At 38.9% G+C, this 15,349-nt stretch overlaps 3 protein-coding genes across 5 annotated transcripts in view; 1 reads left to right on the forward strand and 2 right to left on the reverse strand.

Annotated features, from left to right (window-relative positions):
* Positions 1-85: 85 nt before the first annotated feature.
* On the forward strand, positions 86-4,528 carry LOC105686096 (T-complex protein 1 subunit epsilon). The gene is made up of 8 exons (XM_012400705.2): positions 86-310; positions 1,109-1,334; positions 1,657-1,855; positions 1,960-2,152; positions 2,602-2,871; positions 3,272-3,457; positions 3,779-4,097; positions 4,250-4,528. Exons 1-8 carry the CDS (start codon positions 206-208, stop codon positions 4,381-4,383), a joined length of 1,632 nt encoding a protein of 543 aa, XP_012256128.1. The 5' UTR covers positions 86-205; the 3' UTR covers positions 4,384-4,528.
* A 180-nt stretch (positions 4,529-4,708) lies between these two features.
* Positions 4,709-12,578, reverse strand: LOC105686097 (5'-nucleotidase domain-containing protein 3). Of its 3 annotated transcripts, none has more exons than XM_048658168.1 (9): positions 12,560-12,578; positions 8,095-8,270; positions 7,719-7,946; positions 7,151-7,159; positions 6,888-7,025; positions 6,616-6,773; positions 6,349-6,535; positions 6,120-6,260; positions 4,709-5,987 (listed from the first exon to the last, which is right to left on the reverse strand). In XM_048658168.1, the coding sequence occupies exons 2-9, from the start codon at positions 8,146-8,148 to the stop codon at positions 5,631-5,633; spliced, it is 1,272 nt and encodes a 423-aa protein (XP_048514125.1). In that variant the 5' UTR covers positions 8,149-8,270; positions 12,560-12,578; the 3' UTR covers positions 4,709-5,630. The 3 variants fall into 3 exon arrangements, with proteins under 3 accessions (XP_048514125.1, XP_012256130.1, XP_012256131.1); XM_012400707.3 differs by lacking the exon at positions 12,560-12,578 and adding an exon at positions 10,864-11,223; XM_012400708.3 differs by lacking the exons at positions 7,151-7,159; positions 12,560-12,578 and adding an exon at positions 10,864-11,222.
* A 157-nt stretch (positions 12,579-12,735) lies between these two features.
* Positions 12,736-15,349, reverse strand: part of LOC125501717 — a 112,330-nt gene continuing 109,716 nt past the window's right edge. The window contains exon 10 of the mRNA XM_048658203.1: positions 12,736-15,211. Within this exon, the coding sequence (XP_048514160.1) occupies positions 15,184-15,211 (28 nt within the window). The 3' untranslated portion in view covers positions 12,736-15,183. The remainder of the gene's footprint in view (positions 15,212-15,349) is intronic.

Consider the following 15,349-nt stretch of genomic DNA (forward strand, 5'->3'; position numbering starts at 1 on the left):
TCGTGGTAAGATGCGACTCCATGGCAAAGTCTATAGCTGCACCGGAACTTGAAAAAAATTTTGCGATCACATCATGGAATCCTCCAGAAGGAAGAAGAGACTCGTCAGTTTGCCACAAAATGGCAGTACGCCCATAGACAAGTTCAGTGATCCGATATAAGTTGCATTAAAATAATACACGGGCTGTACTTAAAATACTTTCAAGATGGCTTTCCCCGGTTCAATCGCCTTTGACGAGTATGGGCGACCCTTCGTCATCCTCAGGGATCAGGATAGGCAGAAACGCCTGACCGGCAATGATGCGATCAAGGTAAGACGGCGTGCACGTTTTGAGATCCAAGTCGTACGTGTTCATATATCCTCTATCACGGCGACCCTTGATGTAAAAATGATCCCTACAACATTGAAGATAATTTTATTCATTCGAATCAGTCGAATTCTCGCAACTCCATCACATTTCTTTATCTTTACATGTTTAATTTTGTGCGCGTCACGTGCTGTTTTTGGGCCGGTTTCGCCATCAAATACAGAAAAATCGCCTGATATTTATTGCGATCCGGTACTCTGGCATTCTTATTTTGATGGATGCATATTTCACTGATGTCTAGGTACTCGAAATGTTATTAGGTTTTCCTCAATTTTTGACGAATGCATCAATTACGTGGGCACGTGCATCCCGAATAGAGCTATAGGCTTCTGACCATATAAGGAATTTTTCTTGAACCAAGACCCGTGCAGTCGAGCGTTGAATGGCGTTCCATTCATTAAATCAAAATATGAAACACGAACTTTAAATTCTAAGTCGTAATTTTCATTTTAATTTTATAATTCTTTTTTTGTTTCTCACTCCCATTTCATGTTACTTTAGAATTAACTTGGTATGAATCACAAATGCACATTGAGACCCAGATAATTTTGACTGTCAAATTTGCCTGGTTTATGAACAAAATGTGCAAAATTAAACAATAGAGATCCTAAACCATTGAGTGACTGGATTAATGAGTCACGCTTACTGATGAGTTTCTCACAAATGCAGACTATTTTCTTTGAAAAAATTTTTGCACTTATTAGGACTGTTCTGAATTATAAAATTTTTTCTCATATATAGTCTCACATTCTGGCAGCTCGCAGCATTGCAAATACCTTGAAAACATCTTTGGGTCCCAAAGGATTAGACAAAATGATGGTTAGCTCTGATGGTGATGTAACTGTGACCAACGATGGGGCCACAATCCTCAAAAATATGGATGTAGATCATGAAATCGCAAAGCTAATGGTACAGCTTTCTCAATCACAGGATGATGAGATTGGTGATGGTACTACCGGTGTTGTTGGTGAGTTGAATGAGAGACCAACTATCAAAACTCAAATGTAGCATGTTGAGACATGTGAGTTCTCAGTTACATAGAGAGTCATATGTTATATAAAAACCATGCAAGATTAAAATTCACTTTGAAATGGGACTCTAAACCATTGGGCAGTTGTTTTTGAAGCACTGCACTTACTGATGTGATTCCCACATTTCTGGTTACTATCATTCTATAAAGCTCACCAGTATATTTTGCATACATGCAGATGTATGATTGAAATACAATTATTTCTTGCTTGTGCTCAACAAAATACACACAGTAATTATTCTTCTTCATGCAATGTTAGTTTTGGCTGGTGCACTGATGGAACAGGCTGAGCAGCTGTTAGACAAAGGAATCCACCCAATTCGAATAGCAGATGGTTTTGAGTTAGCAGCTCAATGTGCAACCAAGCACTTGGATACCATTGCTGAGAGTTTCCCAGTTGACCCCAAGAACTTGGAACCTCTAATTAAGACTGCCATGACTACTCTTGGGTCAAAAATGTAAGTACAAGTCGTTTTCATGTTTTATTATCCAAGATTCTTCTGAGATTAAAGATGTTTCTTTCTGAATTGACCTCAGACAATTCATTTGACTTTGTCTCTAGCGTTAACAAGTGTCATCGACAAATGGCAGAAATCGCTGTGAATGCAGTGATGGCCGTTGCTGACTTGAAAACTAGAGATGTTAATTTTGAGTTAATCAAACTTGAGGGTAAAGTCGGAGGGCGCTTGGAAGACACAATGTTAGTTCGCGGCGTTGTTATTGATAAAGAATTCAGCCATCCTCAAATGCCCAAGGTAATTATATTTGTCACGCACAACTTTCTATACTTTAACGAATTAAAAGTTTCACTTAATATCCATAATTTCTCGGAAATTTTTATTTCGGCCGATTAACACAAATGCAAGGGGCGTGTGGGCAAGAACAATTACTTTCAATTTTGAGTATTGATCTGAACATCAATTTAGTTGCAAGGAGAATTTCAGCAGTGCTTTCGATGTACTTACCTGACCAGACACCTTGCTATATCAAAGTGCATGATTAACCTACTTTTATTTGTGCAATAGCATTGCGCAAATCTGTTCAGTTAATTTTGCAACATAAACAAGAATATTATCTTGAAATTGGTGATTTTGTGTCACGAACATTACACAACTATCTATCACAAGAGGAAATATCACATATCATCTGACAGTGATATTTTAGATCAATGTTAATGAGCTGATATCTTACCTGTGTGTTGTAGAGGCTGGAAAATGTGAAGCTCGCGATTCTTACCTGCCCGTTTGAGCCACCGAAACCTAAGACAAAACATAAGCTGGATGTAACTTCCGTAGAGGATTACAGGGCATTACGTGAGTACGAGAAAGAGAAATTCACTCAAATGGTATCTCAAGTGAAACAAGCGGGAGCAACACTGGCCATCTGCCAGTGGGGATTCGATGACGAAGCCAATCATCTTTTGCTCCAGGAACAACTCCCTGCAGTTAGATGGGTCGGTGGACCTGAAATAGAGGTAATTAGAAAAATTTCTTTCGATTCCTATAAATAGAGATAGCTCTTGCTTACCACCGAGTATAGGACTATAGGAATTTTCAAAACTCATTGAGATAGAATTTGAAACCCAATGATGTGAAAATGCGACAGAAGGGGGTAGCGGTGTGAGAACAATGGGATGGAGCTTTATCTCGGCCCATTGATTAATTTAAAAAGTATATTATACTCTTTAAATAATTTTAGGACTGATATTTCGACCCATACCTGCTTGAGACCTATCCGTTGCAGTGGCCCTAATGATCAATGATTATGAGAGCTGAGGGTTTCTTTCTATATTTTTGTACAATCAAATCCTTAGTTTTTATCAGCTGAAATTGATTTCATTATAAGTGTTTACCATCAATATTATCAAACCCTAGCTGATTGCTATCGCAACTGGTGGACGTATCGTTCCACGTTTCGAAGAATTGACACCGGACAAACTTGGTTATGCTGGTCTTGTCAGGGGTTTGTCGTTCGGTACTACAAAGGACCGGATGCTTGTCATCGAAGAGTGTAAGAACTCTCGAGCGGTGACAATCTTCATTCGTGGAGGCAACAAAATGGTGAGTTTGATTTACTTAACAGTAAAATTCAAAATGTTCATTCTTCCCAGCTAGCGACCCTGCAGTTTAGTTTTATGCCAGTACTAGATGAGGTGAAACTTGTTGCAAGGAGAATTTCGGTGATGTCAATTCCATACGTCTTACTGACCAGACACCTTGCTAGATTAACATCACAAGTCAAATTATCAGCATTTGATTGAGTTCAAAATTAATTGCCGATTGGAATGTGTTACACGTTTTTGTAACTTCTAAAGACTATTGATGTTGAAAAATCTCAGAAGCTAAAAAAACAATATGGAAATAAATCGCTATTTCCTACAGATAATTGAAGAAGCAAAACGTTCAATTCATGACGCACTTTGTGCCGTACGTAATCTCGTTACTGACGAAAGAATAGTGTACGGAGGTGGTGCAGCTGAAGTATCTTGCGCATTAGCATGCGCTGCACACGCAGACAAAATCAGTACCCTTGAGCAATACGCATTCCGTGCTTTTGCTGATGCACTTGAAGCCATTCCCATGGCATTAGCAGAAAACGCAGGATTGTCTCCTGTGGATGCTCTTGCCGAAGCCAAGGCCCGCCAGCTGGCGGAGAACAACTCTAGCCTAGGAATCGACTGCATGAACTGCGGCACAACTGGTAAGTCGTTTACCTGTTTCAAATTAAAGTATCCTCTTGTTTTAGGGCATACATAAATGAAATTGAACGATGATTCTGAAAAGAATGTACTGCCTGATAGCTTCTTTAGGAGTAGCTTCTAGAAATTTTCAAAGAGCCATTCATTATTTCAGATATGAAAGTACAGAATGTGATCGAGTCTTTGAAAAGCAAGCAGCAGCAAATCTTACTTGCTACGCAACTGGTCAAGATGATTCTGAAGATAGATGATATAAGATCTCCTAACGATAACGGCGGAGGAATGTAATCATTTTAGTACAGGGGTCAACAATTCCCAGTATCCAATACAATTCGTTCTAATTTTTACAGCACATTAACTTGTCTTGTTTGTCTTACATTAATACGCTTCATTCGTATTCTGTTAAAATAAAAATCATACAACTCGCTTAAAACACTATAGTTATTAATGAATTTACATTGAAATTAATTTATATAAGAAATAAACCTTAAGCTTTAAAAAATCGTAATTCCTTTCTTCCCCCAAATATATTTCTTCAAGGAAAAGTCATCCGTAACTTGCATTGAAATCGCAGGGATCGTTATGGCATTGAAATAAAATATAGGCAACAAGATTTATTTTTTCACTATTATAATATACTTCATTGGTAGTAGCTTACAATTTGCTATCTAGGTTCCTGATATGATGAAACAAGTTCTTGAACATCTTGATGAACTTCGGTGACATCAAATATCTCTTCAGTTCTACTCGACAGCGACAGTTCAATTTGTTCCCAAGCATTTTGATTTCTAATAGGCGCCGTAAGAGCATCGTTCATTCCATTCTATCTGACGATAAAGTTACTAGTGATACAGATGCGATGCACGAACGAACAAAGCCCATAGATTTATATTGTCACAGCACAATCAAAACAAGAAGCCTAACATCGATTCAAGAGCCGACTCGTCAAGTTTAGTAGACTAGATAAATAAATACTTATTCAAGGATCCGTACATTCGTCGCCTAAGACTTCTAATATCTATTGAGCACGTACTAAACATTCAGATATAAGATCCTTGACCGAATCACGAAAATATTGTACTCGGAAATATATTATCTGAGCATCAACAATCAGTCATCCATTTAATTCACGAAATACATACGATGTAGGTCCTGATTCAGATCTACACATTGATAAACGTATCAAATTCGCGAAAATAATGGTACAGAGCAACTTGATTTATACGAGTATACCAAGTCGAGTGAAGAAATGCAAGATGAACGCCGCCGTCTTTATCACTTCTACTATTAAATAGAGTCATTTAACTAATTTGAAACGAGTTTTAAATAATACTTGAAAAAATAACCACGAGAACATTTCGTTAATGTTTCGAATCAGTAAATCACAAGCGAAAAAGAAAAAAAAAAATCTGATATTGACATCTAATGTCCGACAAAAACTAAACTACATTAATTTGATCAACCCCTGGAGAGGATTTAAATATAAATTTTAAGGTGCCTTGTCTTTACTTGCTTCGTATCCAGAGCCGAACGTCTCAAACGAAATAGCTAATGTACTCGTGGGGCATGACGCCTCTCCGTGGGTAGAAGGTGTGACTGGTCGAATAGTTGAGGAGATTCGTAATGCTGCTCATGTAGACGTCAGCGAAGCGAAAAAGACGTCTTGAGAAGTAGGTCGGATTATGGTAAGTCCTAAATACGGAACCAAATTGTTGATTGAACACCCGTTTTATATCGTTACGTAGCTGGTCCCTTTCCCGCACCCATTCGTTTAGCTGAGCCATTGCTTCTTCGTTCTCGTAATCTTGGTGGTCTTCGATCAGAGCCGTTAACATTTGCAGCCAATTTGCATTCATCTTGAATTGCGGATCGTTGAGGTTTTCGATTTCATGCTGAAACAAATAAACCCTTTTATTTCTCGCAACTATTCTTCACAAAATTGTCCAGTCGTATTTTTTCAATCATATATGTATAATTTTGTTCCCGTGGATTAGGTAATACGAGAATTATCTACGAGTGCTTACGGTGAGCTCGTTGATTATGGCACCCGTTCTCCAACCGTGTTCCAAAGTGACGTCGGCCAAATCGCTGTAGGGATGATCGCCGAAATACAATACTTGATGACCTCGCCACCCGGTCATATCTTGTAGTTGTTTAACCGTTCCCTGTAATTTTGATCTCATGATTATTATGCTGGCTTTGGAAATCCTCCGGGATTCCATGGACGTGAAAAAAAATATCTGCAATGCTTACTTCTAGGTAAATGACGCCCTTTTCCAGTTTAGTCACTCGGTCCCAAAGCAAGGTGCGTTTTTCTTCGTCGTAAATACGTAGGGGTCGTGTTTCGTCGGTGAAAAATCTCGGCTTTCGAGCTTGTACTATCACTACATCGAAATAATGCTTCCAGTCGTCATCCAGTAAAAACTTCATGCCAACGTCGCTGTATAAATTATACAATATATGATCAAACTTTTCCAATGTAACTTACTTATCCTACCAAAATTGGAAATCAATACTCACACAAAATGAAAGGGGCTATTCGTAACTAAAAACATTTTTTTATCAACGCTTTTTAGTCTGTCGAAAAACCTCCTGAGATCTTTATTCTCCTCCAAATAGTACCCTACGTTCTGTACCACAGTCTGGTGCATTATCGGGTGACAACTTTGCACTGAACTCTGTACGGTGAAAAAAAGTTTTGATGACAAAAATAAAAATTTTTCCATTCCCCTGTAGCGTTGCATGGTTTCAAATCTACGTTCACAAACAATAGCTGTTATGAAAATGTTTACCTTGACATCTCGGAATAATATTTCGGGGTGATAATCGATGTGATTTTTTAAAAAATATTCCGCAACATTGCAGATGAGGCTCATCTCCGGAACGGAAAATAGATCAGCGAGCTGTACCATTTTCGTAGAACGTATATCCTGGAATTTTTTTGCCGGATGTTAAAGCTGGTTGATTTATTTTTTTATGTGAACAAAAAAAAACAAAAAAAATCTTTTTACACTTCATTTTTAACTTTTTTTGACTCTTCGGGGTTTCAACTCACCTGTCCGATCTAGAACAACCCACATTGTGCTTCCAAATGCAACAGTTTCATGCGAACAAAAAAATTCGTGTTATAAATTCGTATACACATTTTGAAAAAAAGCGTTAAAATATGCCTGATTCATTAATTCGAGGATAGAAAAGATTTTTCACGTACTTGCGCCAATCCCGGACAGCATGGAACATATAACATATGGGAGAACAATGAGAATTTTTCCAAATTTTCACATTGCGAGTCTTATTGTACTCTGCCGTGCTATATGTATATAGGAATGTGTAGGAAAGTATAATAATGGCACAGTTCAGATTCCCCAGACTTTCGAGAATAGTTTTTGCTAATATCGAATAAGTCTTAGGGTCGCTTATGTGGTGTTGCGATATTGAAGCTCTTTCGCTTTTCTTTCTTTTCGTCAATCTGATACGGATACAAACTTTTTAAATTTTATTGGTCCAAGCACTGCTCTGCTGCTAACGACATGCAACGGAAATTCTCAAGGAAAAAAAGGAGAAGAAAATCTCAGCCTTCATTTCCTGTCCATGATTGAACCTTTTGGTTTCGTAGTCTGTACCTGAGTGTGTTTGTTCTGCGCTTCCACATAGGCTATGGGTATTATCCTATTTCTGTAGAGTCTCAGAACCTCGTCATTCGGCACTGGCTGCAAACCCCGATAAACTGTACCGAGTTGAATTTGCAAAAAACTGTCCAGCTTAAGAAGCAGGCCCTTCTCAATGTCGTAGTGCAGACCCCGTACCGCAAACCCCTCCGGGTATTCAAGTTTTCCGATTTCCTCTGGATACTGTTCGTGTAATTTCATCATTGATTAGCGCATTGGTTTACTCAGGGATGAGAATGAGACCGAAAAATCTTTTGCTGAGTTGATGAAGTATTTTTTCCGAATATTGATACTAGTATATGTATCAATACACACTACCGAGAAACTTTACCTTGTATTTTTTAATGAGCATGTCTCGCCCGAGATTGTAGAGCAGGTAATCCATCGAAGGTTTGTAGCAGGCGAGGGTATAGTCGTAGTCGAACCCATAGACTTGTACTTCCTTAAGATCAAGCTCGTTGCAGGCAAAAACGCCTCTGGCGTTGACATCCAACGGTAGCTTTTTCGCTGTATAGTTGGATACATGTATGTATAAAGTATTTGTACAATTAAGCATACCGATTCAAGTGTCACTCGTGTATAAATTTTCACATTTTTTTATAGAAAATCAACCGAGATTAAAGAACTTCTACATATGACCGAACGAGCGTGCGACTTATGGTGCATAGCCAAAGTGAAATTTCTGAAAGCGGAATTTAGAAAATTCTGGTCTTGTAAATAGTTGTAACAATATCATTGGACTCTACCGGAATATTTCTTTGGATTCTGGTCGAATTTTTAACTAGAAATTTTCACGATTCTGAATAGAAATTTTCTTAAGTAAAACAACAAAAAAATTACTAAACCACATAATTGCACCAGGTTCCGATAATTATGATGCACAGGTCTGTAACAAGCTGTATCACTAGCCGCACGTTATGTTTAAATAAATCCACTTATTGTAATTAACGTAATTATCGTTGCGGTTTTTAGTAACTGATACATCAACTAAGCCCAAGTAATTTCTGTGTCATGCTTTCACTTCATACGAATATATAACACCTTAGCTGCGGATAGTGATACCTAATTACTTTTCTACATCCCGATCGATCCGCCTAAGGTATGAAAAAACTTTACTATCCTACATTAGAATAATATCTTTGTCGAAAGTGCTAAATAATTCATTAATTGAATCGCACGATCGCTCGTCAATTGTGTCGGATGAAAAAAGTTATAATGCGGTATAATCTACTTCAATTTTATAGGTCGAATAAACAGGGTGATGTTTTAATGAGTTGAGATAACATATCCCACATTATTGTACGTAATTATTAGGAATGTCAATAAATTAATTTTTGATGTAATTTATCATGTTCATATACGGTTCGACACAATCATTATCACCTGTACCTGCACGTCGAAAAGATGAGAACCTCAATCGTCTGCAGTAATTCCTGAGCTAAATGACATCTTTTATCTAGCGTTAATAAAATATATATTGTATAGTTCGCGTTGTGGGGGAGCTAGACAGGACGCTATTACGTGATTATTAATCATCAGTGATTTGACATAGATAATAGTTGCGATCCCTGCTGGATGAGACTTTTATATCTATATTATACGTTCGATCATTTTATATGCTTGTTTCGCTATCAGGGCGTTTTATCGTAAAATCTGTAGCACACATTATTTGCATTTGTTATTAGCCATTCCGTCATCGCGGTGGTTATACTAGAAAGCCACACATTCCGATTTCTTACGTGAACGAATGTTCGACAAGAAATGCTCTCACATGTTTTACATGCGAGACGAACAAACCACGTATTATGGTCCGTGGTATGGTTACCTTCAGAGGCTTGGCAACGAGTCGTTGGAAAATATTAGGCCATAGAAATACATCCCCCTCATCCACTTCGCGGTTTTCTAATGGGTTCCCGATAAAAAGAATCTATTTGCATTTTACTTGTACGGTTTGAATACGTTTCTTCATGTCTATTCAAATAGATAGAAGTTACAACTTCTGGTATTACGAGTTGCAACGTTGAAGATGTCATGCTCTTGTCTTCAAATGATTCGTCTCTTACTCTTGAAATTCTAGAGAAATTAAAAAAAAATTCGATAACGTTCGAAATCTGGAGCTTTCGGTGTGTGAATCGCTATTGCGGGGAGGAACAAATTTCACGTTAACAATGGAACAGGGTAGCGTAAATGCCGAAGACCGAAACAATATGACTTTTAGGACTTTTTACTGTCCATTTTACGAGTGAGAATTTCCTCGTCTTTGAATTTTAGATCGAACGAATCGATCGCGAAAAAATCAAGAAAAAAAAAACGTATACGAGGAATAGTCTTTTCCCCACTACAGATGAGGTAAAATATCCAAACGATTTTCCGCTCGTTTACTTTCACAAAATATGGGTCCAAGAAAAAATCTGTCGAAAGTATAACAAGAGCTGGTAGTGAACTACACGATATACCATAATAGGTGTATCCGTTTCGGTGTGGTAAACATGAACTGTAAGACGCGTGATCAATTTTGCTCTGAATTTACAAGCCTGCCTAGAATTGCTGCTATTTTAAGCGAATGAATTCTTCGCTACACGGTCTCCTCCAAGTTTAAACAACCTGACGAAATTGCGCGGATTACAACAATCGGAAACAATTAGTTTCAAGTTCGAAAAGCTCAATGGAACTCTGCGTGATTTCCTGTTGCATATGTGAGGTATGTTTAAAATGTATGTATTTTTCCTGCTCATCTATCTAAAGAAGCTGACGGTGCGCAATCCGATTCCATCCATGGTTTGTATCCATGAAAATGTCGGTGAGTAGCACGGAGTTGACGACTACAGTGTATTGGAACGAAATCCATTTGAAATGCCCTCGCTTGTTGAGAATGGATAATGAATAATGAACAAGTTTATATAGTTGATTATATTGTTAACAATTTATTGGCGAGAGGAAATAAAATACGCGCAGGCGCCCGATCCACGACCTGCGCAATGTTATCGAGAAAATCAGCTTCTCGTGCGGATGGATACTGATTGTGAGCCAACCGCGTGTTCGTTGACGACGGTTCGTAACGTACTGTAGCGATATACTATTGAGCTTTGGTCATACTCACATCTGCACTTTGCCTTGGTGTTCGAATAATTTTCCCTCATTGTTTCACGCGATATATTTCTGTGAACGTAACCGGCCCGTTCACCGTATTTTCGAACTCCATTTCGACACAAAAATCTTTGATTCTTAGCTGCGGTATTGCAGAGCAACAATACCGTCGTTTTGCCCAACATGGTGGACCGGTGGCGCTGCAAGACCGACTGGCTTATTCCGAGCTTTCATTCGTTACGTCGCCTAGAAATATACGCGCAGAATACTCGCCGTCGACGATCCTTCCGAACCTATGCTCTCTACAGCATTCTTAAACTTATTGCATAATTGAATGACTATTCTTATTATTGACAATAGCAAGGCGAATATCACGTTCAAATATCTACATCCATCGAAACCCTTCTCAGCCGATAAGATATTTGAACGTCGCGACGCCCGTGGGGGAACACCTTTTCGCGCACCGTATCTGACTGATGAAATACAATACTAGATAAGGGCTACCTATTTCGGGTATTTTTCCGTCTGAATCATTTTTCGGCTTGTCGCCTTGCCATCGCAACACCGATTCGTATTTATTCCATTGCATAGGCAACTCGAGATGCATGTGCTTGCAGATGGCTGCACACGGTCTGATGATCTGTCACGAAAATAGAGCGAATACGATCTCGAAGGTATTCGTTGCAAGCTGCCAGATCACCGGCGCGCATTGAAAAATTTAAATTCTCCGAGTTCCTCAGCTGTTCGGTAAAAAACGATTGGGTAGAATTCAAACGCGCCGATGTGAATGGAAAGTATATTATTATGATTCCTAAGATTTCGAATTCACGTAGACACCAAGATCATAAACTATCGGATTTGTCTAGATTCTCATTCATCAATAATTCAATCGTAGGAAATTACGTTTCCATTTCAATGTTGTGACGGAGATATGCTTGTAAGATATATGCGTTGCAGGTAAATAAAGCTTTCGTAGAGGCTTAAATTTTTTTCAACCCTCAAGTTTCACGTCCGCGTCGTTGATGTCTCCTTTTTGTCATTCCGAATTCTTTGAAATTCGTCACGTAATATCGAGAAGGTTGTAAAGTACGCGAAGACCAACTAAACCAAATGTGATCCATCGCACGTGGGGGGGTGTCGTACAAAATGGCACGAAATACCCTGACGTAATACGCGGATTACGCACCCCTTATTATAGTCGTCACCTACATGAATAATTTATGAAACTTCCGGTTAATATATGAAGAAGCTCGTAATGCGGGGCATTTGAATTCCGTGAGGAGCACTTACGCATATGAACCAAATTACACATATGTACATTATACAGGCGCGATTCTTACACTTCTTATAGCATTCGTCATTGCTACCGGCGCTCTTGTCTCGACTTTTTTTTTGTTGTTTCAAGTTTTGGTAGAAAACATAAATTTTTTTCATGTATCTCTGACTCCATGTAACACTCGGGTTACTGTTACTGGCAGCCGCGTGTATTAATTACAATCCATCTACTTGGCATTAAGTCTTCGAAAAGTTTTGATAGCATCAAGTTCAGATCACCGGTACGGACCCGCGTCACGTCAGCCGGGAATGGCGACTAATGATTGACGAGCCTGGATCAGAATCTGTTATAGAGCGCTCAAACTCCCGCTCGTACTTGGGATAGTTACACCTAATGTATAGTTATAGATACATATATATATATATACACACACATCAAACCCATATTCGTCGATCTCGCGGTAATATCCGCTTCCTCCTTCCATATTATACGATCATTCTCCCGATGCGTATGTCGGATGGGCCTGTAGAGCATCGCAGCTGCCTTAGAGGAAGAGGCGGGTGACCCCGTTATTGTCTTAGTCCGTAAATTAATCCTGCACACGATGTAATATACGTTACACGTTGTATGTTGTACGTTGTACGTTGTACGTTATACGTACGTACCTACGTACGTACAATATAACAATATATTCAGTTGAACTGTACACATCTCGCTGTGGCAAGCAATGCAAGAACACACGTTCGATTTATGACATATGCGTATACCGATGTACCTGCATACTACGTGCGTTGCAGTTTACGTGTACAGATACGTATTTACTGTACCTAGAATATAGGTAATACGAACAACGCAGCGCCGCATCTTTCACGTGAAACAATTTCTCATCATTTCACCTCGGCGAACCGCGTTATAACTCTTTTTGTCTTCAATTCGGTCGAAGTGTCCATACGTCGTGCGCACTCAGGGTAGCTTCTGATTGATCGGATGTGTACACTTACGTCTGAGTTTCGACGAGTTTCGTTTTTTTTTGGTTTTTTCCTTGATTGGCCCGGTAGCGCGAGGATTTGCGGATTCGGGTAAAAAACAATGCTATGCACACGTTTCCATTACACACTTGTTACACTTCTGTCAGAGTGCTATATTGCTGATGATGATGGTAAAAAAGGAGGCGAGAAAAAAGGATCATTCCTCATTCGCGAAAGATGTTACGCATGGTACACGCGTATATATACGTATACGCTATACTTACCCATATTAGCGTTAAATATGGTCATCGAGACGCGTGTTCAATTCGAGACAGCGCGTGAGGAGGCTGCAGCAACACGCGCGTGGATACAGAAGCGGAACTATGTAGGTCGGCGTCTTTGGAACTGTAACATATCGACGGTTCTTACAGTTTTTCTGGCGGGAAAGCTGCGCCATACTCGAGTATGGAAGTGATCACCATCGTCAGCTCGATTCTTCAACTTCCCCGTTTCCATGCTCGTTCCGTTTTCCTGGAACGTCACCACGACGCGGGTCGTTGGCCCCGTCAAGTACGAGTTTCTTTGCTGCAATTCAACTCCTCAACTTTGTTGTCACAAAAGCACAATAATTATACATATACATATAAGTACCAATAACTCTATATTTCATATTATAAACGTGTAAGCGAACTTTAGTTCTGTCGATGCGATTGCATTCTCAATAGAGGAGGCCCAGAAATATCGTCGTATAACTTTCATTGGTAGAATGAAAATTGAAGGAAGCGCGTTTTACATGGATTTTTTAGGCACACATACATGAACTCGAATGCCTAACTGTATTTTCCCACATGCGCGGTGTTTGTTTAAAAAATAAAATAAAAAAATAAAATTTACAATTGTCAATGACTGCGTAAACGTGGTCGTACCAGCGTGCGAATCAATTATAGGTATATAGGTATGTAGGTCCGTGAAATGTTTGTTTATTTTGTTTATAAAGTATTAAATATATAATAAAGTAACGAGGACGTAACTGTTGGTAAAAATAACAAGATGAGAACCGAATACGGTCGCGTCATGTTTTCGTGCTTTTACCTTTTTATGACCATCCGAAATCCACGATAACTTATTGGCGACACAAGTCCGGAAACTATAAAATAAAAATGAGGGGGGAAAAAACGAAAAGAGGCAAGAATGATGTATCTAGGAAACATTCAAATCGTGGCGATCAAACTCTCCAATTTTATTTTCGTTTCGCAGTGATATTTATCAATGACAAACGAAACTCTAGGAAAAATAAAATTCTCACCTTAGAAATAGATTTGTTCCGGAATTATACTATACTTTACGATCCCAGGTGACTTTAATTTTTAGAATTAAGTATACCTAATGACAAATTCTGGTGTAACTTTATGAGTTAGGCCTTTTCTGAAACCTGAATTTATCCCTAATTGTACACGTCACACAGACGCAGAAGAAAAGTTTGAAAATTTATGCAGATCCCTAAATTGGTGAGATTTTGGAATAACAAAATAGGCTTTAGACTATAATTAGATCTGCACAGTTTCTCTATTCAGGGTGACCGAATAGCCACACCGTACCACCCCACATTTTTAGGGGGAAATGGCTGCAAACCACCGATAAATTTGAAATAACGATGAGTTATAGATCGAAACGAAGCAACGCACGCGGCGCTAAAGGTATAAAATATAATATAGGAACGAGCAAGGAACGTAGATTGCTTTGGGCGCTGTTCCGCTGACCTACTCTACGATTATCAGAGACCATAGCTGCTAGCGCAGGAGCCCACCTACTGCTTCACTTCACCTATAGTTTTTAGTGCTTCGTACATGTATTGATATAATTATATATGAATAACGAATAAACTACCGTAGTTGCAGCGATCGGGTACGTATAGGAGAGATCAATTTTTCCCTTTTTCTCTTTCTTCATTTTTTTCACCTGTAATCTTTCGAAACCGAAACAGCCGCGTGGTGGTTCGTTTATCTCTCCATTACCAGAGGATTGATTGAACAGTCGTGTACGAAACAACCTCTAATCTCTTACTCGGAAGACAGCTGTTGATGAAATTTCATCTCTTATCCAAAACTCCGATGTACCTGCACACCGACAAAAAAATCAAAGAAATTAAGTGGGCCGACTGTGGACTGCAAACTACAGGGGGACGGAGAGGAGCGTTGAGTAGAGTAATTTTATCGCACGGTTCAGTTTAGAATAATGAATAATTTTTAAGAAAA

The sequence above is a fragment of the Athalia rosae genome, chromosome 1, assembly GCF_917208135.1.
Source record: "Athalia rosae chromosome 1, iyAthRosa1.1, whole genome shotgun sequence".
NCBI classification, from domain to species: domain Eukaryota; kingdom Metazoa; phylum Arthropoda; class Insecta; order Hymenoptera; family Athaliidae; genus Athalia; species Athalia rosae.

Coding starts and splice junctions, on each gene's coding strand:
- LOC105686096 (XM_012400705.2), top strand. CDS start 206: ATGGCTTTCCCCGGTTCAATCGCCTTTGACGAGTATGGGCGACCCTTC. Junction 2,153..2,601: donor GCCATCCTCAAATGCCCAAG/GTAATTATATTT, acceptor TGTGTGTTGTAG/AGGCTGGAAAATGTGAAGCT. Junction 2,872..3,271: donor TCGGTGGACCTGAAATAGAG/GTAATTAGAAAA, acceptor ATCAAACCCTAG/CTGATTGCTATCGCAACTGG.
- LOC105686097 (XM_012400707.3), bottom strand. CDS start 11,035: ATGTTGGGCAAAACGACGGTATTGTTGCTCTGCAATACCGCAGCTAAG. Junction 8,271..10,863: donor CACCAAGGCAAAGTGCAGAT/GTGAGTATGACC, acceptor CCAACTATACAG/CGAAAAAGCTACCGTTGGAT. Junction 6,261..6,348: donor AGGGCGTCATTTACCTAGAA/GTAAGCATTGCA, acceptor TCAAAATTACAG/GGAACGGTTAAACAACTACA.